We start from the raw sequence: 27994 nt of genomic DNA, 5'->3' as shown, positions 1-27994 counted from the left end.
AAATGAGAAGGTTTAGGAAGGGAACCCCTCAAAAGCAGGCAGGTATTTGGAAAAGCAGAGCAAATCTACTCTTTTACCAATATAAACCAGAGGGGTGGCAACTGGATGTTTCTGGAAGGGTTGTAAAGTCTTTTTATTTCTGCTTGCTTGTAGTTAGTTTGGCTTTAAAAACCCAGGGTTTTTTTGGTTTGGTTTTCTGTGTTTTGATTTTATTTATAGTTATGCTTGATTTGCGCAAATGGGGTATTTCTTTGCCATTTTAAATGAGATTATTTTAATAAGGCTTTATTGGTGAACCGCTGTTGGCATTTGGAAAGGCAATACAATTTTCAGTAAATAAATCAGCAATGGGGGGGGGGGGACAGAGGATCTGTCCACAAAACAAAGCTTGTTAACCTTACTCGTGACTATTTGGGATGTACCTTTGATAAGTTCTTGCTGCTTGAACAAAATTTTTCTGATTTCATTGAGCCAGGCCATCTTCAGGTCAACCGTCTGAGCCTGAAAAAGAGAAAGCTGTCTGCAATCAGGGTCCAGTGTCAGTCTCTTACAATCAAGTAAGAGAGTCTTGTAACACAAGAAAGGACCTGCTGTGGCAGAGGTTTCCGCAGATTTCACCAGAGGCGTGTAAGAGTCTTCAGCTGACAAGTAATTACTGTGCTTATGTTGTATCATTTTATGCCTTCATAAAATCATCATGGACAGGATCGCTTGTATTTAATTACCTTTCAACCCTACTATGCCTCACAGTAAACTTGGTGGCTTGTAAAAACTGCAAAAACAACAAAAACCAGACAAAATCTCAGATAAACCTGGGGTGTCTACATACTTGGGAGGACTTCCTAGATGTAGAGAATAAAAATTGGCCTTTTAAATTAACCACAAAAAACTCTCCCCAGCGAAAAGACAGATTCCCCAGCTAGATGAGGACTGAATACACTTCAAACCACTGAGAGAAGCTGAGAATCAGTTTTTAAAAAGGGAAGGGGGAAGGTTGTGTGGAAAGGAAGTTAATTAACATTTCATACCCAGGCCATCCAAATAATGTGTCAAGAACAAAGTGAACTCACCTGCATAAAGTGAGCAAGTGTGCATAATTTTAAAGAATTCATTCTGGTTTCAAAAGTCACGGGAACGGAGGACTTTTATGCCCCATCCCAAATAACCACACATCTTATTCAGTCTTAGATCTGCCTCACTAAAGCTAAAAACTTACTTTAAAAAAAAGAGAGAGATTCTCAGGATGCCAAGTGCTGCACCCATGGTAGCATTCTCAGCTTTTCATGCTCTCTACAAACTGCAACAGCCACATACATGTGCTATTCTGCTTTCATATTATTGGATGTTCACCAGATGTGTGAGCCATATGTAGTATTCAGTGGTTAGTAGAACATATATATCAGAGGGTGCCCAGTGGGTGCTGTGGCACCCGCCAAGTGTTTTTAGGAAGTGGGTGAGGCCAAGTAGGGATTTTGCCTAGCAAGGCTTCTGATTGGCTGGACAGGTTTTTTTGAATGTTGCTTTGGCAGCAGCTGCCACCACAGCCCAAGGATCTGCACGGTGTTGACTGAAGTTAAGCTGCGGCAATCATTTTGCAGCAGCCATTTTGTGGCTGCCCTCACCCTGTCTGTGCCACAGTTCCAAATGTGCCCGGAGGCTCAGAAAGGGTAGGGACCCCTGATATATACATATCAGGCATGCAGTGGCAGGCCCCACAGGAATCAATCTGGAAGCTCCGTGGGTCAAATACTGGCTGTTACCGCACTTGTATTCCCAGCGATGTATTAAGAATTTGAAAATGTAACAAAAAATACTGTTTGCACTTTCTATGTATTCCCACCAATGTATTAAGAGTTTGAAAACATTATAAAAAATACTGTTCGCACTTTGTTTGGCCCCTTTAGCTGTGAAGACGTCTTCCAACCATTTATAAGCCGTGGTATCCAAAAACCCTTTTAAAGCGATGTTTTTTTACAACGTTTTCAAACTCTTAATACACTGCTGGGAATACAAAGTGCGGTAACCCCCCTGTCTCCCTGCACCTCAGGGGTGAGAACTAAAGGCCATTTCAGTTACATAAAGCTTTCATGGTAACAGATAATCAGCTTCCTTGTTAGAATTCATGAGATGCTGCAAGGCAGCTTTTGAAGTAGGTACTTTGTGCCAGGGGTCTCTTTTATGGCTCTCCATTGTGGGAATGGATGGCTGTTTTATAGGTCACTGAATTGTTTTCCTAGACAGTAAACCGTTCAGTCCTATAAAATAAATTGCTGTCCACGATCCTCTTGGCCTGGGATGTCTAATGATGCTGGAGGACAAAACAGATGCTACTGAACGCAGGCCTGCTGATTTCCCTCAACCTGGGCAACTCATCACTAAGGGAACCCACCCTCTGCATCCCCAGGCTTTGAGCTTTCTTAGGGTTGCCAACTTCCAGGTAGTAGCTGGAGATCTCCTGCTATTACAACTCATCTCCAGCTGATTGAGATCAGTTCATCTGGAGAAAATGGCTGCTTTGGCAACTGGACTCTATGGCATTGAAGTCCCTCCCCTCCCCAAACCCCGCCCTCCTCAGGCTCCGACCCAAAAACCTCCCACTGGTGGTGAAGAGGGACTTGGCAACCCTAAGCTTTCTGCTAGCATATTGTCTAGCTTGCCTTCTGTTTGACTGCCTTCAAGATCCCCACTGCTCTTGGGCCAAAGGCCTGAAATGTGCTACCCTTTTCTCTAGCAACTGGAAATTGTTGAGCACGGAGTCAACAACGAACATATGGTGTGACTTGGGAGACAGATGAGTGATCACTCACTGCAGTCATGAATATCCTCACAGTGACGTTATTAGTTTGGGGACTGGGGTTAATTTTGTCACAGCTGTGGCTTTGACTGGGAGGTTGATTGGGCCAAGTGTGCAGAAAAGCAGCAGCAGCTGAAATGGAACACTTCACAGATGAGTGCCACCAGGGCAGCCCCGATGTCCCTCCATTTTCTTTTTATGGCATGACTATCAATAAGCAATGCAGCATGGGAAGCAAAAACACTTTTGCAAGTTGCTGCTGGGCAAACAAACAGCAAAATTGTCTGAATGCTTCTGAAAGAAGCATTTTCCACCAGATTGGGGTGGGGGGAGAGAGGGGGAGAGAGGAGGAGAAGGAGGAGGAGAGAAGGAGGAGAAGAGTTGGTTTTTATATGCCAACTTTCTCTACCACTTAAGAATCAAAGCGGCTTACAATCACCACTTTCCCTTCCCCTCCCTACAACAGACACCCTGTGAGGTAGGTGAGGCCGAGAGAGCTCTAAGAGAGCTGTGACTTTCCCAAGGTCACCCAGCTGGCTTCATGTGTAGGAGTGGGGAATCAAATCCAGTTCACCAGATTAGCCTCTGCCGCTCATGTGAAGGGGTGGGGAATCAAACCCAGTTCTCCAGATCAGAGTCCACCGCTCCAACCCACCACTCTTAACCACTACACTGCGCTGGAGACAGTGACCTGCCATAATGCATCATTTCCATTTGTTGAAATCACCAGCCACCTCAATAAAATGACTCCCATTTTTAATTTTTTAAGGTAAGTTATGGAACTGGCTACCACAAGACATCACGACAGCCACTAGATGTCTTTGTTTGTAAAAAAAAAACCAATTAGATGCATCTGGGGATACAGCTATTGATGGGCATTGGCAAAGGCAAGCCACATGAAGCCTCTGCGATAAGAGGCAGTGTGTAATGGCATTATGCAGAGCCTGGTATGTGCGTGTATACCCAACGCATGCCTACGAATGCATGCAAAACAACAGGGCATTGTACACTACCTGCAAGCCATCTGACTGGGCACTGCTCAGACCCAATGCACAACTAGAAGGGCTTTAAGAGTCCGATCCAACACGTTCCTGTGTTCAAATGCAATTTAGATATCAACTAACCTGCACAACGTACACTTCTTCCCGTCCACTGTACCAGATCTCAAACTTCCGATGGTCTCCTTTCACGTTTTCAGTGATCCCAACAGCATTCATCTAACTCCACAAAGTGCAGAAATAAGACCCCCACAAAAAAAGAAAAAAGGGGAAAAAAGGATGCACAACTTTGACTATAATCTCTCTCCATTATAGATCCTCCTTCCTGCAACTGTTTGCATGTAATCCTGTCTGGAGGGAAAGGACTCCCCCTTTGCATCAGCAATTTCACTCAAAACATTTAGCCTGCATCATAGCAGAAGGTACCTTCTATGCATTCTCCAAACCACCCTTTCATGCCTTACCAGAGGGCAAGGGAATACAGAAGCCAGGAATATTTTGTAGTGTATGAGTTAGGCCTTGGTCATTTTATCTGAGCCAGCATTGTGTAGTCATTAACAGCGGCAGACTCTAATCTGGAAAACCGGGTTTGATGCCCCACTCCTCCACATGAAGCCTGCTGGGTGACCTTGGGCCAGTCACAGTTCTCTCAGAACTCTCTCAGCCCACGTGGAGGCAGGCAATGGCAAACCACCTCCAAGAGTCTCTTGCCTTGAAAACCCTATAGGGTCGCCATAAGTCAGCTGTAACTTGATGGCACACACACACACACATTTTTTCTGGGCAACTTCGGGTGGGAATGACCAAGTATGAAGCACTTGCTTAAGATTTAACTATGGTAAAGGAGTATCACTGGTAACTTTGAAAAAACTGGCCCAATGTAGTCACAAACACTGTGAAGAAAAGCAGAGGCAGTGCTTAATATTTACAAGGAGGACCCAAATTCTCTGGTTTCTATGGGAGAGCTGCCATGAACCTGGCTTCTTGTCTGTAAATGTGAGGGGGGCTGGCTGCAGAGGCTTTTTGGTAAAGAATGGAACTTTATAACTTTTAATTGGTACTATATAAAAGAAGAAGAGTTGGTTTTTATATGCCGACTGTCTCCACCACTTAAGGAAGAATCAAACCGGCTTACAATCACCTTCCCTTCCACTTTCCATGACAGCACCCTGTGAGGTAGGTGAGGCTGAGAGAGGTGTGACTAGCCCAAGGTCATCCATCTGGCTTCATGTGTAGGAGGGGGGAAACAACCCGATTCTCCAGATTAGAGTCCGTCGGTCATGTGGAGGAGTGGAGAATCAAACCTGGTTCTCCAGATTAAAGTCCACCGCTCCAAACCACCGCTCTTAACCACTACACCATGTTTTGCTCAAAAGAGGAGCATGGCTGTAGGGGGCAACAGGGACCAACTTCATCTCTTTTGCCCCTGGCACCCTTTCTTAGACACAGTCGGCAATTCATGCCTTAGTTACAAACTCAAACTTAACTTGTAATACCTTCTGTGTGGAACGTATTGTGCATGTGAAAAACAGAACAGCCTTCAGATGGCTGATAGTTATTACTAAACACTGCAGTGTGCCTTCAAGGACTTGGGGAAGGAGCTAGAACCTCAAATCGACAAACCCTCTTATAAATATGAATGATGCATTTGCAAATAGAGGTTCAGTTTATGATTTGCAGTCTTCTTGGCTAATAAAACACTCTGTACCCTTGGTGTACACACAAGACTGCTGTCCAGCATTATACAAGTCAGGCTACTTGGATAATTCCTTCTTATTCTTCTTTTTGGCAGGGACATCAGCAGTGATAAAGACAGCCTCAGGAAGCAATCTGCAAATTAAGCTTTGCTTCAGCAATTCCCCCTTCCCCCAATTTGCAAGGTGCTGCAGGGCAAACAAATGGCACGAACGAAGCAATTTGTGTATGTTTGTCATTTTGTTTAGTAATTTTTTTCTCCAGGGAAGCTCCAGGGAAGTTGGTGTTGAGTGCATCATTCTCTTGGTTAAACAAATCAACGAGCTTCCACGTTTCAGTTACCTTAGAACCAAAATAACGGGTACAAATACATGGCAGTATTTAATTCTCAATATAGCCAAATCTGCACATACTTAAACCCATGAACTGGGGCCATGTACAGTCTACAGACATTTTTCTGCAGACTTGGGGGACTCCTCCCAGGCTAGCAGAAAAATTGGACGCCTGGGGAAAAATAGAGGGGTGGTGGTGAAATTGCCCAAAACAGAGGGATGTTTGTGCATGTGCATACAACACATCTCTGTTGGAGCTGCCGCTGCTGCCTCCCTTTCTCGGGGGGGGGGGGGAGGTCACTGATTATGAGGCCGAGAGTCAAGTGTTGTCTGGGTTGGGTGCAGAAGAAACAATATTGCCACTTCTCCTTCCTCCACCTCCCCGGAAGACCTGCCTCGGAGGAACCTGAGCTGAAATGCTGAGCACCTCTGCAGGGTCTTAGGGGCTACAGGACACAGGGAAAAGGAGGACATGATGTGGAGCAGGCAAAGAGGGTTGCTTACCTGTATAAGGTCTGTGGCAAGGAGTTGAAGTGGGTGGTGGAGGGGTCAGACTGAGTAAAGAGGGGACAGGAGGAGGGCAAGAGGAGGTATGGACCAGTGTTTGGAGTAAGGAGGAGGAGTTTGGAGTGGAAGGAAAAAAAATGAGAGGAGGGAGTGGCAGTAAGAAGAAAGGGTACAGAAAGGTGTGGGGGTCGGAAGAAGAAGAGTTGGTTTTTATACCCCACTTTTCTCTAACTTTAAGGAGTCTCAATTGCCTTCCCTTCCTCTCCCTACAACAGCCACCTTGTGAGGTAGTTGGGGCTGAGAGAGTTTGGAGGGAACTGTGACTAGCCCAAGGTCACCCAGCAGGATTCGTGTGGAGAAGTGGGGAACAAACCTGGTTTTCCAGATTAGAGTCTGCCGCTCTTAACAGCTACACCACACTGGCCAGAGAAGAAATCAGGGGCCAGTAAGGGAATTTCTCAGTGAGCTCCTCATGGGTCCCCACATTACCACCTTGATTCACAGAGAAAGATTGTTTGCTTTTCGAAAATGAGTGAACTGACAGACTGTCTTCATGAAGCAGCTTTCATGTACCCTCCCCTCTTCCAACAGGTTTTTGTCTTGAATTATAGATCACCAAAATATTCCACTTCTGTGATCTAAGGAAGATGGGGGGGGGGGAGGCTTTTGAATAGTACCCAGCATCAAACAAAAGCCAGATCTCCAGAAACATAATTCAGCCCTCAAGGCCAACATTTATGCAAACAAAACCCTTCATCACAAAACCTGACAAAGTTATGGCAAGGAACAGCTGGTAAGTAGGGCATAGCAGGATGGCAAACATGAAGCATGCCCTGAGGGCCCTCATGAAATCACAATGCCGTGTTTAAAAACACACACACACCAAAACATGCTGAAGGTTTAGAGTTAGAGAATCCTCACACAGGGAAACTAAGGCCCAGTTTAGAAAAAGTGCCCATCACAGAGTCAATCCATTCCACTTTTGGTTGAGGAATGGTTTGACTGAATGCCATGCTATCTCCACCTCCTGTATTTGGATACTTTCCCATGGGGAAGAAAAGGCCCCACCTACTGAATACTAGGACTGTTAGGGAGAACCCTAGGCGAGACAGGTAAGCCTAGGGGTTGACACTGAAAGAGTTAGGAGCTGACTGGTCTTCAGAGTATTAGTGACATGCGACATGAGCACCAATGGCTTTTGGTCATCCACCAACTCCCCCCCCCACACGTTTTTACCACACTTTACATAGCATTTTTTATAAGTCTTCTAGTCTCTCAACTGTGTAAGAAAGTGAGAGCCAGTGTGGTGTAGCAGTTAAGAGTGTCAGATTAGGATCTTGGAGACCCAGGCTCAGTACGAATCCCTACTCTGCCATGGAAGCTTGCGGGCTGACTTTGGGCCAGTAACATGTTTTCAACACACGGTTGTTGTGAGGATAAAATGGAGGAGAATTATGTAAGCTGATTTAGGTGACCGTTGGGGATAAAGGCAGGGAATAAATTAATTAAATAACTAAGCACTCCCCCACAGTATCAGCAATACATTTAATTCTTAATATAGCCACATCTGCAGATTCTTAAACCCATGGATTGGGGCCATGTGCAGACTACAGACACTTTTCTACAGACTTGGGGGACACCTCCCAGGCTTGCAGAAAAATTGGTCACCTGGGGAAAAATAGAGGGGTGGTGGTGAAATTGCCCAAAACAGAGGAACATTTGTGCATGTGCATACAACACATCTCTGTTGGAGCTGCCGCTGCTGTCAACCTATCTCTTCTTCTCATGACTGAATCTGCAAGCAGGGACTTAGTTGCCCCTTTCCCATATTTCCACGCTCTCCTCAAAGCAACCTTCCAAAGTGGATTAGCTGTGAATGAGAGTTCTCTATTGATATTAGACTGTCATAAAGCAGCAAACTCTTAGAGGGCATAAGTTTGCAGAATTCACTTACTATTTAAATTTGTGCAGTGGCCTCATTACATATAATTTTAGAGTTCATTCTCTTACTACAATTAAAATGTAAATACTGAACTTCAAGACGTTCCTTACTTTCAGAAAGTGCTTAAAACTATACGAGGAGGTTTTCTCGTATCCGTCACTGTGGTCCTCTCTCTTCTTGCAGAACACCAGGGCATTCTCATACAGAAAGAGGTGCCTTTGCATGGGTTTGAACCTGGCCAAGTCCTTCATTTTTGTTGGGCCCTTTCGGTGGCCCGTCCAGACGCTGAAAGACCCTTGCATCAGTACTTTCCCAAGTTCACCGAGGTCTCCCTGTTGGTCACACACACAACAATAAAAGCAATATACATTGCTGCTCAAAAACAAACAACAAAAAACCCACAAGGTTGTTGTGAAGGCAACATGGGGAGGGGGGAATTTACTCTCCACTGAGCTCCTTTGAAAAAAGGGAGAGGAAAAATCATTGTCATAAGGATAACTTGGGGGGGGGGTCTCCATGAGGGCAACCATTCCCCTGGTACTCTCCCGGTTCCCTGGATGCACAGCTATCAATCAAGTTGTAAGAGCTGTCCTACTGCATTAGAGCAAAAGTCCATTAAGCTGGTCTGGGCATTTTTGGCTTCCCAGAGGGGACAGTTAGATTTCTCTGGGAAAGTTCACAACGAGGGCATCAAGGCCTCCCCTCACTTGCCTGCTCCAAAAATCTAGGACTCAGGGGTTTGAACACGAGGTCCCATTCAGTTATCATGGCTAACAGCTGTTTGCACTTAGATCTCCCCCACCAATGCATCAGGTGTGGTTCTGCCTGCCATTCTATTTCCAGTTATGGTGTTTCCCATGACCCCCATAGCTACGTACATCATAGCCAGTTATTGAAATCTGATGCATGGAGTCATTGACAGATTTCAGCAGGTCCAGCATTGCAACCAAAGCCTCTTGCAGTTCTTGAACGCCTTCACAACTCGTACTATATTTCAGCAGTTCCTGCAAATTAAGAGTTTCTGTATTAAAGGCTGATTCACAAATGCTGCTGATGCTTCGGGCTGGTGAGCACATGGAAGCTCACCACCTGCCGAATGTAATGTTGAGCAATGGGTTGCACATGGGAAGATGACACCCTATGTGGAACAGATATAGGCACATTCATGCATGTTTGGTGGTTTTGCAAAAAGATTAGGAGATTTTGGCGATTAGTTTTAAATGAAACTAATAATCTGACTAAAGTAAAAATAAAAAAAGATCCTGCCTTTTGTTTATTGGGTATTCCGAAAAAAGATTTAGATAAAGGTGACAGAGTCATATGCCAATATAGTTTCGCTGCAGCCAGAATTACAATTGCTAAAAAATGGAAGCAAACAAATAAACCTTCAATTAAAGAGTGGAGAGAAAAATTATGGATGTATATGCGGATGGCCAAAATTCTTTACATGGTAAAGATATGGATGAATTTAAACACACATGGCTAAAGGCCGCCGCATATTGGGATAAATTGGCAAAAACGGACTTTAAAGGTATAGTTAATGAATTATAGTTCAATGTGTTTTTTAATTAATGACTATAATAACAGGTTTTTATATATTGTCATAACACTCCTCCAGAAGTTCAATGGTGAAGGGCACATAGGTGGGTGGTAGGGTTTTGGGCACTATAGGCTTTTTTTTTTTTTAAAGAAAAGATAGTAAATAATAATGTATTAGCATTGGTCGTAATAGTGCTCTGTATATGTTTTTGTGCATTTTTTGTTTGTATTGGATTATGATTTTATTATTCTTTTTTTTTCTTTTTTTCCTTTTTCTTTTTTGTATGTTTCATTATAAAAGCAATTATATTAAAAAAAGGAAGATGACACCCTAGACGAAGTACCTCCTCCTGTCACTTCAAATGGAGCCCTTTACAATGGCATCCTTTCACACATTTAGTGGCTAGTCATCATGCACAATTATCAGGTATATAACAATCAAGTGCATATATAAGAATCAGCTGAAAGTGGAAGATTAGTACACTGGGGAAAAAATATTGGGGATATAAAAATAAAAATACTACCTGAGACGTTAGATCCAGTCAGATATGCGAGCAGTCAAGTGACAAGCCTGCATGTATGAACCAGCCCTAAGCGTCAAGGACTGTCAACTTGTTGATTATTCCATAAAAACAGGGGGAAACTCTTGCAAAACGGCAGGATCCTATTCAAGATTCAGTTCAGACAACATCACAGTTTGGAGCAAGCCATGGTGGGTGCTGCTCCTCCAAACCAGAACTGGAAATCCAGTTCAGACTTTTGTCTTCAATTCAGGCATGGGGGGCAAGCGCAAACACCAGAGTTTGCCAATTCAGATGTCACATTAAATGGCAAGCAGGAAGTAAAGATGCGTATGGGAGAGGAGGAGAGTCTGTGTGCTTGGACGCACTTGCCAACTTACAGTTTACTCACAGCTGCTTGAACCAAACTGGGATGTGTCTATTCCGCACTTTTAAAAAATGCAAAAATGTGGACTTCTCAAGTTCTTCTACTTCCGCAGGATTGCGTCTATGTAGCGAAAATCAGCTAATGGAAAATTCCCATAATAGAAAACAACGGGAATTTTTTTGCAAAGCTCCTGTGGGGGCATTTTTGGGGGTAGAGGTCCCAAATTTTCAGGGTAGCTTTCAGGGACTCTACTTGCACGAACCCCAAAGTTTGGTGAAGGTTGGGTCGGGGTCTGGTGTTATGGGCTCTGGAGAGGTTTGGTGAAGGTTGGGTCAGGGTCCGGTGTTATGGGCTTTGGAGAGGTCGTCCCCTCCCTCCTCCATAGACAAGCATTAGCCGATTAGTGAACAGAGAATCTCTTACCTTCCAATGCTTCTGTATGGAGGTGGGAGGGGGCAACCTCTTCCAGACCCCATAACTTCAGATCCCCCGACCCAATCTTCACCAAGCTACCCTGCATGTTGGGGGGGCTCTACCTCAAAAAATGTCCCCAGGGCCAAATTCTTTTAGGAAACCCGAAAATAAACCGAATTCCCATATTTACTGGTATGGTAATTCAGCTTATTTTGGGTTTCCCGAAAAAAATTGGGGCCAATAAACCTGAGCTTGAATTTTACTGAATTTTTTGTGTGTGCACACTACTAGTTTTCAGCAAAGGAGGCGTGGGGGAGAGGAGGCATTTAATCGTTTCCTCCTGAGTAGCTTTTCTAAGCAATTTCAGCTCCTCCAATTGGGGCAACACCACACAGTGTATTTCCCCCACCATGGGGCAAGCAGTACATTCAAATATATGAAGTCGCCTTATATTGAATGTAGGACAACAGAATCAGTACCTTCAGAAGCAACTGGTACTTTGTCAACCGCTGCACTGGTTTGAGCAAGTAGGAATCCAAGCCAAGTTTGTGTTCCAGTTTTCTTTGGCATTCCTGCAATTTGACAGAATCCATGAAATCCCCATACCAGGAACAACTTGAATATATTCATTCAGAATGTGCAGACCTGCAGCAGGTGGGGCTGATCTAAAATCCCACCTGTCAAATGGACTAATTGGACAGAAAAAGCAGACAGCTATCAGCTCACTTGATAGCTGCTCTGTGGCTCCTTGGCCCCTTTTTCCAGCTGATGCTAGAACTAGGTGTGTCACAGGGAGATGATCTCACCTCTCCAAAACTGGTTTTAAGTATATTTTTACCCTGCCCTGCCTCCAAGGAGCTCAGGGTGACATACACAGTTCTCATTTCCTCCATTTTTATCTTGGCAGCAACCCAGTCAGGCAGGTTAGGCTGAGAGCCAATGACTGGCCCAAGTTCATCCAGACAGCTTCCAAGCCAGAGTCGAGATTTAAACCTGGGATTCCCAGGTCCTAATCAGACACTTTAACCACTGCATCACACTGGTCCCGATTTACTTCTCCAGGGCTGCTGTGGGAAAGGGTTTCAGACCACAAAAACACTGAAGGGGAAAAGGGTTAAACCCTCCTCCCCACAAGTTGCATACCTGGAAAAACAGGCTTTCTGCACACTGCCTCCACAGAGATTCTGACCGTGGCTTATTCTGACAGTATTTCTCGTACATCTGAAAATCTTGCCTCTGTGTACAAAAAGAAATAAGCCCCCAGTTCCAATAACAAAAGAATGTCAAACATGCAGTGATACAACAGACAGCCTCCTCTTAGACTAACTAATCCTGCTGCATCATAAGTAATGGAAAGATCCCATCACATCAATTGGTCCTTGTGTCTCCTCATCTCAATTGCACCAATTGGGAACAGCTGGGATTACAATGCAATTAAATCCAGCATCCATGTCAATGGAAAGTTGCCCCCAAACTCCAGAACCAGTCCCATAAACAGTCCCATTTGAATGCAAAAGAGGGAACCTTACACTAGGGACTAGGTGGAAGGGAGCTGAAAGCAAGTCAAATATCTCCAAGATGTTTGGAAGCTATTTAAAACAACACTATTGCTAAATTAGTAGAAACTCTTATTAAAGATAGGATTATAAAGCAAACAGAAGACCAAACCTGCTAAAGGAAAATTAGCATGGTTCTGCAAAGGATAGTCCTGCCTCACCAGCCTTCTGGAGTTCGTTGAGAAAGTTAACAAGTTTGTAGATAAAGGTCATCCCATTGACATTATATAGCTGGACTTCCAGAAGACTTTTGATAAGGTACCTCACCAAAGACCCATGAGTAAATTTAGCAGTCATAGGATTCAAGAATGGGTCCTTTTATGGATTAAAAATTGCTTAAATGACAGAAAGCATAGAAAAGGAATAAATGGAGGGAAGGAATAAATGGAGGGAAGTAGGCAGTGGAGTCCCACAAAGATCTGTATTGGTAACAGTGCTATTTAATTTGTTCATAAATATGGGGAATTGGAGGTGAGCAGTGTAGTAGCCAAGTTTTCACACAATACCAAATTATTCAGGATGGTGAAAAGCAAGATGGATTGTGAAGAGCTACCGGAGGATCTCTTAAAATTAGATGAATAGGCAACAATGTGGAAAATGAAGTTCAGTGTGGGTAAATGTAAGGTGATACACACTGGAACAAAAATCCCAATATGCTGATGCAGTCTGAGCTCGATGAGAGTGAGAAGGCAAGAGATCTTGTCGTTGTCATGGACAGCTTGATGAAAATGTCAATTCAACGTGTAGCTACTGTGAAAGAGGCAAAACTCCACGCTGGAGATTATTAGAATAGGATTTGAAAATAAAATAGCCAATACTGTCATGCCCCAGTATAGATCTACAGGATAGCCTCATTTGGTCTACTGCATGCAATTCTGGTGGCAGAGCTGGGAAAAGCACAGAAGATTGCCACCAAGATGATTACATGGTTGAAACACCTTTCCTATGAGGAAAGGCTAAAGAGCTAAAGGGAACAATCAGAGGCAGTAAACATCTGCAACCCAGTGCTAGGAGGCAACGTCGGAGGATGGCCTTGGCCTCTCCATGCCCTGTTCGTTGGCCCTCCAGGGCAACTGGTTGGCCACTGTATGAAATAGGATGTTGGATTAGATGGACCACTGGTCTGATCCAGCCAGGCTCCTCTTCTATTCGTATAATGCAGAAGAATACCAGAATCATGAAGAGAAGCCAACTGGAAAAAGTGAGGCCTGAGCATACAGAGATACAGTGGACAACCCCTCCACAAATGGGTACTTTTGTCTCTCTGATGGTATTTCAGTATCATTCCAATAGCACTTCTACATCTGAATGGTTTCCTACTGCAGGGACCAAATAAAGGGAGATAATCTCCACTGATTTCTAACTACATAATTATTGGTTCTTGAAGGTTATCCGGGCTGTGTAACCGTGGTCTTGGAATTTTCTTTCCTGACGTTTCGCCAGCAACTGTGGCAGGCATCTTCAGAGTAGTAACACTGAAGGACAGTGTCCTTCAGTGTTACTACTCTGAAGATGCCTGCCACAGTTGCTGGCGAAACGTCAGGAAAGAAAATTCCAAGACCACGGTTACACAGCCCGGATAACCTTCAAGAACCAATGAACTCTGACCGTGAAAGCCTTCGACAATACATAATTATTATTAAATAATAATTAATCATAACAATAATTTTTGAAGCGGCCCTTGCAGTTTGCACCACTCACTGAACCAGGAGAATCTGGAGCCACAGGACCAAGTTCTCAATCAGGAAATATGCCTACTCACCCTTTCCAAAAAACAGTATCCTACTCTTTCTGGGGCTTCAAGACAACTCTCCAGATTGTGCAAAAAAATTCTGCAATAAGAGAAAAAGGAAGACATGAAAAAATGAGCCATTTTCTCTCATAATTTCCTATTTAGGCAAAGACCCACAGTGCAGATAATGCTGGATACTACCTGTTATGGAAGTCGTAGATCTCAGGCATATTTCCAAACAGAACATCTTTTCTGTTTCGCAAGACAGGGGGCAAGAGAAAAACCATCGCAGGGTTATCCATTTCTGCCCGATAGCCCTGCCAACAACAAAAAACACATTCCATTTGTCAATAAAACCATTTTTCAACCAAAATACAATTTTTCAACAAAAGAACCCACAAAGCGGTTTTCAAAAACTAAAGCCAGAATCAGAATAACAAAGCTTAAAACGTCCACAAAGCAAACCTAAACCACCAGGTAAGTCAGAAGACAGGTACTAGCTGAGCTCAAGGGGCTTTCCTTCCTGCCTTCCACAGGAAACAGCAATATCAGCACTGCCAAATCAGATTCTATACCCTAATTCTTACTGAAGTGGTAAACTTGTACCTGGGGAGCACCACATCAGACATCTGAGGTAATGCTCCTCAGAAGAGCAACAACAAAAAATCCCTGGTAAAACCTGTATATAAAGGAAGAAAGACAGGCTACAACTCTTCTGCTGGATGTGCTAGCTTGTTATATGCAAGGATTTTTTTTAAAAAACAACAACAACAACAGAAGAGCATTTAATCAATCAAATGTATTTTTGTCTTGCCCTTCCCGGAAATCCGAAATGGTCCAGCCCAGAAACAAGTTTACCATGGAGGTAACCAAAATATTAATTTTTCAGCCAATTTGGGTAATATTCATACACAGAGAAAACCTACACTACCATGGCTTGAATATCATGGTACAATGGCTTGAATATCATTTTAAGATGGCTTGAATATCATGGTACAATGGTGACATATTTGCATGACACTCTGCTTAATTGTTGTTAAGGGAAAAATGCAAAGAAGGTTTCAAAGCTGGAGCACACATAACGGTTGCCATGGAGATACCACCCAACATGGCCTCTCTGTGGTGAATCATTACAAAACATAACTATCTGTCAAGCAGTGAGAAGTCATCATGCATCAGTCTACGTCCCTTTGGTCCACATTCCTGGCAGCTCCTAGGTAGGGTTAATATCAAGGGGTAGCATTGTAGGGCACACCCAAGGAGGAGTCCACTGCCAATCCATGGAGCCCAACTGGCCCTGCTTCTTCTCCTTTCAACAGATGCAGCCTGCTGGCCTGTCATCTTTGGGTGACAGCAATGACAGGAGTAAGGAGAGGGAACTTCATCTCTGGGCAGCAGCAGGAATTGGAGGGAGAGGACGGGAAGTGGGTCGTCTGAAAGAGGGGCCCCTCTGAGGGCCTCTTTCCCAAGGCAGCCTCAAGCAGACGTGGCATTACTGAGAGGGGATGTGTGGAGACTCAGAATGTGATGGCTCAAGTCCATAAAGAGGGATACATGATACAGCTGTGGGTGACCCACCAGAGAAAAATCATTTTCAGCAGCGTCCCCGGGGCAACAGTAATGTTTGCTCCAGTTCTCTGTGTTAATTCCAAAGGACTCTGTTGCCCTGGAGAATTCCTAGAGGTGAGCATGTCCTGTTCACACATGTCAACATGCAACACCACGCAACTTGTTCAGAATGGAGGATGCAATTAGCAATAACTCTCATGACGGCTGGGGATGCCAAAACATCTGTTTACAAGGCAAAACTTCAGGATATCAAATGCCAGAAATCAATATGCATTTTGCTGGGAGGAAGCGCACAGGCCAATGGACGGCAATGCTTTCCTCAAGACTCCTCCTCCTCAGTATGACTTGCTTCCTTCCATGCAATTTCTGGCACTTGAAAACAGCCCCTCCTCATTAAGCCCTACAGGAGATTTAGGGTGGGCTTTAACATGTAGGGTGAATGAGGTGACAGAATCCAGATGTGGCAGAGCAGATGGCCCCAATTCAGATTGCAGGCAGAGTACTATATTTTGGAATGCTTCCATTATGTTAAAAAATCCCCTGCAAACAGAAAGCCAGCACAAGAAAAGAGTGGAGAGTACACTCTCCGATGTGTGAGTTTTGTATCTGTGGGGTTTAAAATATATGTGTGTGTGTAATTATACAGCACAGATCTTAAAACCTTAAATCTTACAATTCTATAACACACATTCTGATATCGAGGAGACAGCATACGGTCTAATTCCATTATGAGACAAGCACAGTTTAAATCCGAATTGACTTATTTTGCACTTTATACATATTTTAGGGACATCTCCTAAGAGAAAAGGATCCTGGAAATTTCTATACAGAACAAATCACAGACTATAAAATCCCTGCAAATCTCTTAAATGCTGACTGAATTACCTCTGCCTTTGAGGGAATGGTTTGGAAGCTGTTGTTAATTTATTAGGAAAAACAAAAATGATACCAGCAAGTTGTTGGGAAAGTATCTCTACAGACTATCAATAACTGGTTTGATAGAATATGAAATACAACTGCAGTATCCAATAATTATACCCAAATAAAAAATAGTGCATGGATTTGCACCACAAAATATTTTATCACAAAGTAAAATCAAAACACGTTTAGATGATCCAAGAAAAAAAAAGGGGGAGGGAGGATAGTGGAATATGGCAGCCAGAGTCCTGCATTGAGCTCCCTGGGGGAATGTGACCCTTGCCTACAAAAGAAGATGAAAATGATCTTTGTGTCCCCACTGGGGAGAAAAGCAGAATATAAATAAATAAATAAAAAACACCTTGTCAAATATTCTCACTTCCCTCCTCAGGAGACATGCGGCAAACAGACCTCAGAATGGGAACCTAGTTATTTTGGCTCACCTCTCTCTCCTAGCCTGGCTGAAGTGTGCAGAAAGGCTGGGATAACAATGTAAAAAAGACAGATATATCAAGTTTGCTATTAAAAGAAGCGAACATCTGCAGCATGCTATATCTAGATGATGCAAGGCACTAAGAGGGGGCAGAAATAAGACAGCCCTCCTAAAGGCATCAAAGGGAACACCAGCAAGAGGCACACTCACCATCAAGACAGTGAACAATTCCTCCACATACACCCGTTCGGTTTCTATAAGCTCATTTATCACATGGCTAAAATAAAGGGGAAAAAAGAGATCAAGGCTGGAAGAAAAGCAGCAGAACACAAATATGGCCCACAGAATTCAGTTCCCTAAGAATGTTAGAAAACAAAAACAAAGTTTTCCAGCCTTCACGCTTTTAAAGAAAAAAAATAGGAAAGTCCCAGGGTGTGGTTAGAAGCCGCCTTCTGGAAGCTGAGCAAATCTGGGTCTGGAGAGGAATACCCCCCCTGGGAATCCCCCACCTCCCACACATGCTGCCTTGAAGGAAGAAAACGTAAGATATAAACATACGAAAATTAACAAAAGATAAGCTTGAGCCCAGGAGGGAAATGACTGCAAGATTTGTAAGGCATCTTCAAAGAGAGGAGCCAAGATCCTTTTTCTAAACAGATCCAGGGGTTTTGCAGTGAGCAAGCAAGCTGATTTGACAGAAGCATATGAAAAGGCACCTTACCTTTTCAGTATGTCTAAATTGTCTTCGCTTTCTGCAATGAAGTACTGCAAGGAATTTCTTTTTTCTTGATAATCATGCATTACTTCAATCTGGAGGTAAAAGTAACAGGCAGGCATAACAGATAATTTTCTAAAATAAGGAGAAAGTGCTTAAAAAAAAGGTAAAGGTCCCCTGTGCAAGCACCGGGTCATTCCTGACCCATGGGGTGACGTCACATCCCGACGTTTCCTAGGCAGACTTTATTTATGGAGTGGTTTGCCAGTGCCTTTCCCAGTCATCTTCCCTTTACTCCCAGCAAGCTGGGTACTCATTTTACCGACCTTGGAAGGAGGGAAGGCTGAGTTGACCTCGAGCCGGCTACCTGAAACCGACTTCCGTCGGGATCGAACTCTGGTCGTGAGCAGAGCCTTGACTGCATTACTGCAGCTTACCACTCTGTGCCACGGGGCTCCCTTACAAACATTATTAGAACACGGGGCTCCCTTACAAACAAAATGATGCTTTGTTCATCAATAGGCTAATTACTTGGGTTGCCAACCTCCAGGTAGGACCTAGAAATTTCCTGGAATTACAATTGATTTCCTGGCTATATATATCAGTTTCCCTGGAGAAAATGGCTGCTTTGGAGGATGAACCCTATGGCATTATACCCCACCAAGGATACTCCCCAAACCAATAGCAAACCACCCCATAAACAAAGTCTGCCTAGTAAACGTCGGGATGTGATGTCACCCCATGGATCAGTAATGACCCAGTGCTTGCACAGGGGACTACCTTTACCTCTTCATTAATAATAATCTGTAAACGAGCACAGAATGCAAAAGGGTAGACGTTTTCTCCCTGACCCACTCATTTGTTATTTGCAAAGAGCTTTAATATGGGGAGGGGGAAGAATTAAACACACATTCTGAAGCGGCACGACCTATTTTACCATTCATTCTGTTGCACTGGTAGACTTCGCGCCTCCATTGCACTGCTATTGTGAAGCAGTGATGGAAATGTAAACAAACATACTGTATTTATGACTGCGAACAATGGACCAGTTAATTTCCCCCTTTGGTTATCTCCGGGGACATAGGGGTCATTGTTTCAAATCATTTTTTTGAAAATAATGAAATTAAAATAGAAATAAAAGGGCAACTATTATGAAACCGAAGGCCAGGATTAAAAAGCAGTTGTGCTAAGGGAATAGTAAACTGGTTCTCCCCATCAGGAGATGCCCAAAGTTCTAGCAATGAACAGCCAGAGAAACTTCACCTGGCTGCAGAGATCAGGGCCAAGTAGCCCTCCCTCCTGCTCTTGACAGAAAAATGACACCAGAATGTTATAGAAAGGCGAGCGACTGCCGCTTCTCCAGTGATGTTTTTTGGTTTCAGGGAATATACATCAATCCAGTAGATCAGAAGGTCAACGAGAAGTCTAGCAGAATATATTATAGAAACCATTTTGTGCTTTCTTTACCTACCTTGCGGGAGTTTTGCGACTTCCTTGACGTTTTCTTCCCAGGAAGGGAGATATCAAACGAAAATTTCAAACTGGAATTAAAATCCACGCCTTGAATGTTAAAGGGGAAAAAAATGGCCAGATTATATTCTGCTATTTCAGTCCCGCAAACAAACTGATGTTCATCCCCACCGAGCCACCCTTCCTTTACATGGAGCTATATTCCAATAAACTATGGCTGGAGGCAAAATACATGCATTGTAAAAAAATGACAGAACATTCAAACGAGAGAGAAATTGTTATGAGGAAAAGGTATTAATAGTAACAGAAAAGGAGCATAAAAATAAATGTCATTCAGGAACAAACGATTATTCCTCCAAGCTAGTAATATTGTAATCGAAAAGAACAAAATTGGTGGGGGAAAACAATCATGCAGCTCTAATAACCTACTAGGAAATCCACCGCATGATGTCATATAAATAGTATGCTATCTTTGATGTTGGCTAGTTGGTGATGACAATCAGTATGAAAACTTTAAAGTCAACTTCTACATTCACTTTGATCATTCTTTGAGAGCCAGCGTGGTTAAGAGCAGCAGACTCTAATCTGGAGAACCAGGTTTGATTCCCCGTTCCTCCACATGAGCAGCAGACTCTAATCTGGTGGAGTGGGTTCGTTTCCCCACTCCTCCACATGGAAGCCAGCTGGGTGACCTTGGGACAGTCACGGTTCTCAGAACTCTCTCAGCCCCACTCTGGATCCAATCCTATGTCATTTTTCCATATAGTGAGTGAAACAAAATACATTAAAGGTTGAAAGGTATTGTGGGGGGGGGACACACTAAAGGCTATAGGTATCAATCCTCAACCCTATGAACTTCAATACGTATTGCATTTCCAAAAATCAAAAACTGCTTTGGATGATACGGGCATGGTGGGGAGACTTCCTCGTCCCCTCTCCTAGAGCATGCTTGCCTGGCCTATAACACTGGCAGGCATCCAATGCACAATTAACTTGTAGAACTCCTTGAAGTGGGACATGGAGAAGGCCTTTAAAAGAAGAACAGACAGATTCATCGATGATGGATCCATCAGCGGCTATTAGCCATGATGGCTAAATAGAACATTCGTTTTCAGAGAAAGCATTGCTTCGATTACCAGTTCCTAGGATGACAATAAGGAGGACTGGCCTCTGCGCCATGCTTGTGGACTTTCTGGGGGAATCTGGGTGGCCACTGTGGAAAACAGGATGCTGGTCTAGATGGACAACTGCTTTGATCCAGAAGGCTCTACTTATGTAGAAGACAATGCCCAAATTTGGCTGAAGTTGATGGATGTTGATCAATGGATCAGTTGATGGATGTTGGTTTGGGATCAGTCCTACATGTGGAACCTCTGCATGTCAGAAATTGTCAAATGTGGATATTATGCCGTCCTCAGGATGCTCGCTGGGGTTGAAGGTAAGGCATGCAAAACAGGGAGGGTAAGGTGCACCCTCATTCTCCTGTCCCCCACTGCCCATAGGGTTGAATATCGTCCAATAAGGATAAGCCAGCCTTCTAGGCAGAATATTTAACTTTGGCAGAGAAACAGCAAATTGTCCACTGTGTTTTAGGGATGTATGAATGTGCCCTTTTTCATTTCTTTTTTTCGTCTCATTCACTATACTGTGAACCTTTTTGCCCTGCCCATTTCTGTTACGTCCTTTTAATGCTATCTATATGCCACTGACATGCAACTGCGTGAAGTTATTAATTTGCCATGAAGAAACAGAAAATAGTGTGTAAATGAAGAATAACTGAGTTTGCTTCATGGAAGGCAGAAGAGAAAACAAAACTAGGTTGTCATGTCAAAAGAGTGGGGCTATGAAATCCTATAGCTGCTTCTAGTTTGTTTTTTTTAAATCAGGCTCTGTTAGGATACCACAAAAGAAGCAAGCATCATTCCCAGAAACGTCTTTTTCTCTCTCCTCTTCCCCTTCCTTTTTTCTTCTTCTTAAATTCAATATCTAGCTTCATGAAGAACTCTGGAGAACTCAAAAGTTTGCTCACTACTTAGTGATGTTTTCATTAAAGCTAACAAAAAGTAGGGCAGTAACTGCTGTTTTGGGATCCCTCCCCCGCAATGGACTAACCTGGCTATGTGCAGATTTTTTTGTGGCACAAAATAATTTTTTAAATCAATTTCATTTACATTTTTTTAAAATGTTGAATATTAGTTAGATAGAAGAAGCACCTTTAACGAAGTAATGGGCAAAAGACGTAGGGAGAAAAACTGATGCGGAGGAATGCAAACAGATATGAAGAGAAGGTGCCCCGTCTTCAAACTGTTCTGTTGCAAAAATAAAATTATTACAAATTACTATTTCCTCGAGGCTGAAGTGGTGCTAGTCATGCCAAATAGAAATGACTCCCCAGAAAGGGAAACATAAAATAGCGTATCACTGGAGAGGTTCATGCAGAAAAAAGACTAAAGTAGTTTATAGTGAGGTTTTTGCTCAGGGATCCCAGGCTTGAATCCTTCCCCTCAGCCAGAGACTTACTGATCAGCCTCGGTCAAATCTTGGCCTCAGTCCGCTATCTCAAAAACAGTTAATGGCAGTAGTGAAACAAAAAGCTATCCTGAGAATACTGAGATTTGGCTTGCAGAGTTTTATTTGCTTCAGTGGCTACAGTGATTGTTACATGCATGTCGGTAACATTTCTGAGTATCAGAGCAAAATGTGGTTCTTAAACAAGTTTATCCTGGTTTCTATGACTGCACCCCGTCTAGCAGTTGCCACTCAGCTCTTCCAAGAGCAAGGATGGTCTCTGGCTGTAGTCCCAAAGATTTTAAATGGGACAAAAATAGATGTGTACTTGAGCATGCAAAAGAAGAACATGGTCTCATACCTGGCCTACACGATTTGTGACTTGCCAAGCAAAACACAGCTCATCAGCGAGAGAGGGAAGCACACCAGAGACTGTTTTCGTTGCCTGCTTGGGATTGTAAAAATGGGGTGTGCATATCAAGCACCCTGACAGGCCAAAACACATGGTATGCAGGCTGCGTACTGCTTGGTGTCTGTCAAGCTGTGCAGACCTACTCCAGGAGAAGACATCCAAAGTCTTAATCTGTGTTTTGAAAAAGCAGAGCCATTGTGTGTTGGGAGGGTATGCTCTTTTTGCAGTAATCACACTGTATGCTTGTATCAATCTCCCATTAAATGAACCACACACCAGTCTCAAACAATGGCAAACTGAATGCAAATGAGTTATACCAATCACAAGTAAAAACATGAAAGGTCTGGTAACTTCAGAGAAGTGGTAGCGTATTTTAAAACATAGCTGGGAATGAGGAAAGGAAAGCTTTGTGGCCAACATGATTGGCACTAGCCAATAGGTGGCTTCGGTAGCTAGCTTCCTCACCGCACTAAAAAAACAACCAAGGAACCATTTGAGTTCTAAGTCGCATTCTCATTCACTCTTTTTCAAGCCTCTCTCATGAATGTGTCTGTATACCATAACTTAAAAGCATGTTACCATGTTTGGGGGAGAACAAAGGCGACTTTGATCGAGGTGGGTTTTCTGGCCGAGGGGCTACCAGCTGCACGGGGCGAACCTGCTTGTCCGCCAGCTTTTTGAAGCAAGCTTGCCTGTTTTCAAACATGCTGCGTACGTTCTCAAGCTTGATCTGGACTGTCTGTATCCGTGCCTGTGGATTTCATAAAGGAGACTCCTGTTAGTGTCAGAACTGACAGTCTCTTAGTGCTCTGACCAGTAACCAAGTCTGACTCAGAAGCTTTAACAGGGGAAACAGCATATCACCTGGCCTGCTCTGACCTAGTCATTTCAAGACAACTTCTTAGCTAGTCTCACTGAAGTTCCTTCAGCCCAGACACTTTGGTGGTGCACTGGCTTGGCAGGCCTTGGGTTGCCAGCTCAGACCTGCTCGAAATTTAAGCACCTTAGGATTCCTTTAGGGAATCCATCCCCCGTCATATGTCCTATGGTGACTTATGGCTTTTTGTCACATGAAAATCAGCTCCTCCCCAAATACAATCAATAATTAGTTAGTAGGAGCCACGATTTGTGGATAGGTAGGGGTTTATCATATTATGAGTCCCCTTTGGATAAAGACCAAAGCTAGACTTTAAGAAAAGCTACCCAGATTCCTCACCCACATTGAGAACTTGACTTCACAACTTGCATTACAGAAGATGGCTGAGTCAGTGATCGGTCAGAGAAGACTGGCCACTTAAAAAAAAAAAAAGATTTTTTAAAAAATGTGGCACATTTATTTCTGTGTATGTTCATTTTTCACCTTTCACTCCCCAAATCACAAACAAAACACAATTACAGAACTGCTCTGGAGATAGAGGTTTGTTGGTGATATCATGAGAACTAATCAACAGGTGTCCTCCACAGACATCTTTTCCCCCCTGGTTCAAATCTAGCATGTGAAAAACTCAGTCCAGAACAGCAAAGGATATGTGTGCACTGAACATAGTGAGGGTGTTTTCACAATACAGGTTCAGTATCCCTTATCTGAAAATCCATAATCCAAAACTCGAAACTTTTGAATGCCAAACCTCATGTGATAGATGGCAACCAAAACACTGTTCACCTGTGGCCGTGAGTCTTCCATGAGTCTTCCCGCCCCTTGTTTCATGCACAAAATTATTTAAAATATTGTATAAAATTACCTTCAGGCTATGTGTATAAGGTATACATAAAACATAAATAAATTTCATGTTTAGACTTGGGTCCCATTCCCAAGATATCTCATTATGTATATGCAAATATTCCAAAATACGAAAAAATCTGAAATACTTCTGGTCCCAAGCATTTCGGATCAGGGATACTCACTCTGTATTCCTTCCATATTCCTTAAATATGGTACAACGAGCTTCACTTTTCCAGAGAACCCTGGTCAGGGTGAAACTCTCTGAACCACTGAGTGTCATATCAAACACTTCTGCCCCTCACCACCAAGCAAATATTCTTGAATAGGCCCAGGGTTGTTTTCCTATACGGTGAGAAACCTCAGCACTGCTCCAGCTATGTATAAATACTACTGTGGCTCAGTGGTATAGCATCTGTTTGGCATGCAGAAGGTCCCAGGTTCAATCCCTGGCTTCTCCAGTTAAAGGGACTAGGCAAGTAAGTGATGTGAAAGACCTTTGCCTGAGACCCTGGAGAGCCGCTGCCGGTCTGAGTAGACAATACTGACTGTGATGGACCAAGGGTCTGGTTCAGTATAGGGCAGCTTATACTGTGTTCATGTAGGGGAGGGGCTGTGGCTCAGTGGTAGAGCATCTGCTTGGCATGCAGAAGGTCCCAGGTTCAATCCCTGGCATCTCCAGTTAAAGGGACTAGGCAAGTAGGTGATGTGAAAGACTTCAACCTGAGACCCTGGAGAGCCGCTGCCGGTCTGAGTAGACAATACTGACTTTGATGGACCAAGGGTCTGATTCAGTGTAAGGCAGCTTCGTGTGTTCACATTCAAAGACTCTCTTTCGGGCTAACAATCCCAGAATTTTTAGGTCGTTCTGTCAGCTCCTAACAGACAGCACTGCGGAACTCAGACCATGGTAGCTGAGTGGTAAAAGGGCTTACCTTCAGTTCAGGCGTTAAAATGAGCTCGTAGTCAGAGAGTAGGGCCTGGGGGTTGGCATTTATGTGCGGTGTGGAGCTCTCGAGGAACTTCTCTATGTCTTGGAGAGCTTTCTGGGCACCTTCCCGAGACTGGCATTTGTCCACCGGCTGGTTGGCTAGAAGGTACGCGCCTTCGTCACAACACTCTAAAGCCTGATGGGAAAAAATAAAATAAAAGAGGCAGAGGCTATAGTGAGTAGTCATCTAGCCCAAGGTGCAGCCAATTGGCAGCCTTGTTTGAGGGCAGCTCCTCACAGGTTGCCAGCGTGGTGTAGTGGTTAAGAGCAGTAGTTTGGAGTGGTAGACTCTGATCTGGAGAACCAGGTTTGATTCCCCACTCCTCCACATGAGTAGCAGACGCGAATCTGGTGAACCGGGATGGTTTGCCCACTCCTACACAAGAAGCCAGTTGGGTGACCTTGGGCCAGTCACAGCTCTCTCAGAGCTCTCTCAGCCCCACCTACCTCACAGGGTGTCTGCTGTGGGGAGGGGAAGGGAAGGTGATTGTAAGCCGGTTTGATTCTTCCTTACGTGGGAGAGAAAGTCGGCATATAAAAACCAACTCTTCTTCTTCTACTACTTCTTGAGGGTGTTACTAGAGACCAGGGAGGCAGCCGTGGGGGGGGGGGGGTCAAAATATTTGAATTCCTCAGAAATGCTCATATTAAATCCTCTTTTACTGCTCCTGCGTTGTCTTCTACTCTATGCACTAATGAAGTTCATCAGCCAGGGGACACACAGCATAGAATTGTTTCCACCATCACTGGCCTCTCCAACACTACCCTGGTTCCCAACAGTTGCCTCCCCTGGCCAACAAAGCAATTTTGCTGGAAAGCATTGGGCTCTCCAAACTGTTGTCCATCCACGGACTCCACTGATATACTGATCTACAGTAAGACTTCAGTGTGTTGGCAAGAACCTTGGCAAGACTCGACGGGAGCAAAGAAACCTAGTATCAGGCAAGCTTGGACAGACCAGAGATTTGACAGACGACCAAGGAGGCTCATAGAGGGGTGGAGAAAGCTAGAAACAGGGCTGGGCATTCTCAGTGCTACAATGTCGATAATTTTGTGCTAAGGTAATACATATTGGACTGAACTGACCCTAGAAACTACAATGACTAAACTGAGGCTATCGTATTTTGGTCACATCATGAGAAGGCAAGAGTCACTGGAAAAGACAATCATGCTAGGAAACGTTGAGGACAGCAGGAAAAGAGGAAGACCCAACAAGAGATGGACTGACTCAGTAAAGGAAGCCGCAGCCCTCAATTTGCAAGACCTGAGCAAGGCTGTCAAAGATAGGACATTTTGGAGGACATTGATTCATAGGGTTGCCATGAGTCGGAAGCGACTTGACGGCACCTAACACACACAATCCATGCTGGACGCTTTTATTGTGTATAATTTATTCTCAGGTTGCTAATCACAATGTTCTGTAGCCACTGGAAATCGTACTGAGCCATCTCTCCAGCTCCTGAGATATTAATAGGCACTGCCCATGCACTGTCAGGTTCAACTTGGCAGCCATAAGGGCTGCCTTTTACTCTTGGTGGTGGTTTTTATTTTATTTTAATAAATGAACGCTGAGATTTTCAGGAAGGTCGATTCCATGCCCTGTTCTGCACCTTTCCCCCCACCCCCCAGAAGGAGGCATGCCTGCACCCCTGGCCATAATTATATGAAGTCAGAATCCGAACACAATGCTCCTGCATCTACCGTGACATACAGCCTTGGTTCAGGGCCATTACCTGCTGCAGGGAGGTGAGGAGGTCCAAGGTTTGCTGCAGCCTGCTGCGCTTCCTTTTGATCTCCTCCAGCAAGACGTCGGAATGGTGTCGCAGTTCATTGCACTGCTGGCAGATCAAGTTGAGGGCATAGTGGTGGCTAGCTGCCAGCTGGTGCCCATGCAGAATCACCACTTGCGCCTTTCCTGTCAAATCCTTTTATGTGAAAGCAAAATAAACAAAACAAATGCATAAAAAATAAAACGGAAAAGGAGAGATTTGTTGCATATCCAATCATGCTAAGACAGACATCTGCATTGATATTCTGCAGTAAAAACAATCACAATCAGGAGTCTTGTGACATTATATAAGACTGGTTTATTTTTTTGTTTGTCTTTTTTTCTTACTGTTTTGTTCTGAGCCTTTTGTTTCATTGCTAGATGCTGCCTGTTCATTTGGTCCTCTTAAGCTGTTTATCATGATTCATATGCCAATTGTGCACTGACTGATGCAAAGAAAACATTATTGTGTAAGTTTAAAGTGCACAGAAATGGCGTGCAGAAAATGAAAACAGGAGGAAAAGAAAGATTTGTAGGTTCAGTTCGCACAAGGAAGAAGAGGAACTGAACTGGGTGTGCTCAGGTAAAGATGGCAGGACTGGGAAATTCAGTAACATTCCAAGCATAAATTTTTGTGGACTACATCTCTTAACATGTATTGTATAATGCGGACTATCGATACTGCAGTTTGTGAATGGTTCAGTTAATGGAATATGAAATGAAAAAGGGCAACGGTATATCTGCCATAGTCCTATGTAAAGAAAGGGGAGTAGGAAGGATGATATTGCATTTTGCTTTGCTAATTGAACGCTATACATTTGCTATACAGCAATACACTATTACCATCGTTTGAAAAACAGTGCTCACCTGTGCTGTTTTGTCTAAATTATCCAGGTCAGACAGCCTCTGTTTGACTTGAGAGACGTTATCTCCAGAATCAGGCAGCTCTGCTTGCTGATCCGTTAAAAACCCAATGGCTTTACTGAGCTGAAGGGAGAAGATAATACAAGGGGGGAGGCGCATCATTATTTACAGACCAATTTTGAAGCCGCTACATGGTTCAATGGAATTTTGCTGTTTAAAATGTTTTGGA

At 43.7% G+C, this 27994-nt stretch overlaps 1 protein-coding gene across 1 annotated transcript in view; it reads right to left on the bottom strand.

The window, feature by feature from the left end:
- The window catches only part of MCF2 (MCF.2 cell line derived transforming sequence), a 50638-nt gene that overhangs the window by 8377 nt on the left and 14267 nt on the right, over positions 1-27994 (bottom strand). Inside the window, exons 7-22 of the mRNA XM_056859133.1 lie at positions 27769-27888; positions 26867-27058; positions 25078-25269; positions 23002-23173; positions 21716-21811; positions 19504-19592; positions 18039-18127; positions 17528-17594; positions 14599-14714; positions 14428-14497; positions 12253-12345; positions 11589-11681; positions 9147-9272; positions 8379-8600; positions 3919-4011; positions 423-501 (exon numbers count right to left, since the gene is read on the bottom strand). Of these exons, the coding sequence (XP_056715111.1) occupies positions 423-501; positions 3919-4011; positions 8379-8600; positions 9147-9272; positions 11589-11681; positions 12253-12345; positions 14428-14497; positions 14599-14714; positions 17528-17594; positions 18039-18127; positions 19504-19592; positions 21716-21811; positions 23002-23173; positions 25078-25269; positions 26867-27058; positions 27769-27888 (1909 nt within the window). The remainder of the gene's footprint in view (positions 1-422; positions 502-3918; positions 4012-8378; positions 8601-9146; positions 9273-11588; positions 11682-12252; positions 12346-14427; positions 14498-14598; positions 14715-17527; positions 17595-18038; positions 18128-19503; positions 19593-21715; positions 21812-23001; positions 23174-25077; positions 25270-26866; positions 27059-27768; positions 27889-27994) is intronic.

This window comes from Euleptes europaea, chromosome 13 (genome assembly GCF_029931775.1).
Source record: "Euleptes europaea isolate rEulEur1 chromosome 13, rEulEur1.hap1, whole genome shotgun sequence".
Taxonomy (NCBI): Eukaryota; Metazoa; Chordata; class Lepidosauria; order Squamata; family Sphaerodactylidae; genus Euleptes; species Euleptes europaea.
Note: the sequence above shows the minus strand (reverse complement) of the source record. Positions and strands in the feature narration are given on the sequence as shown.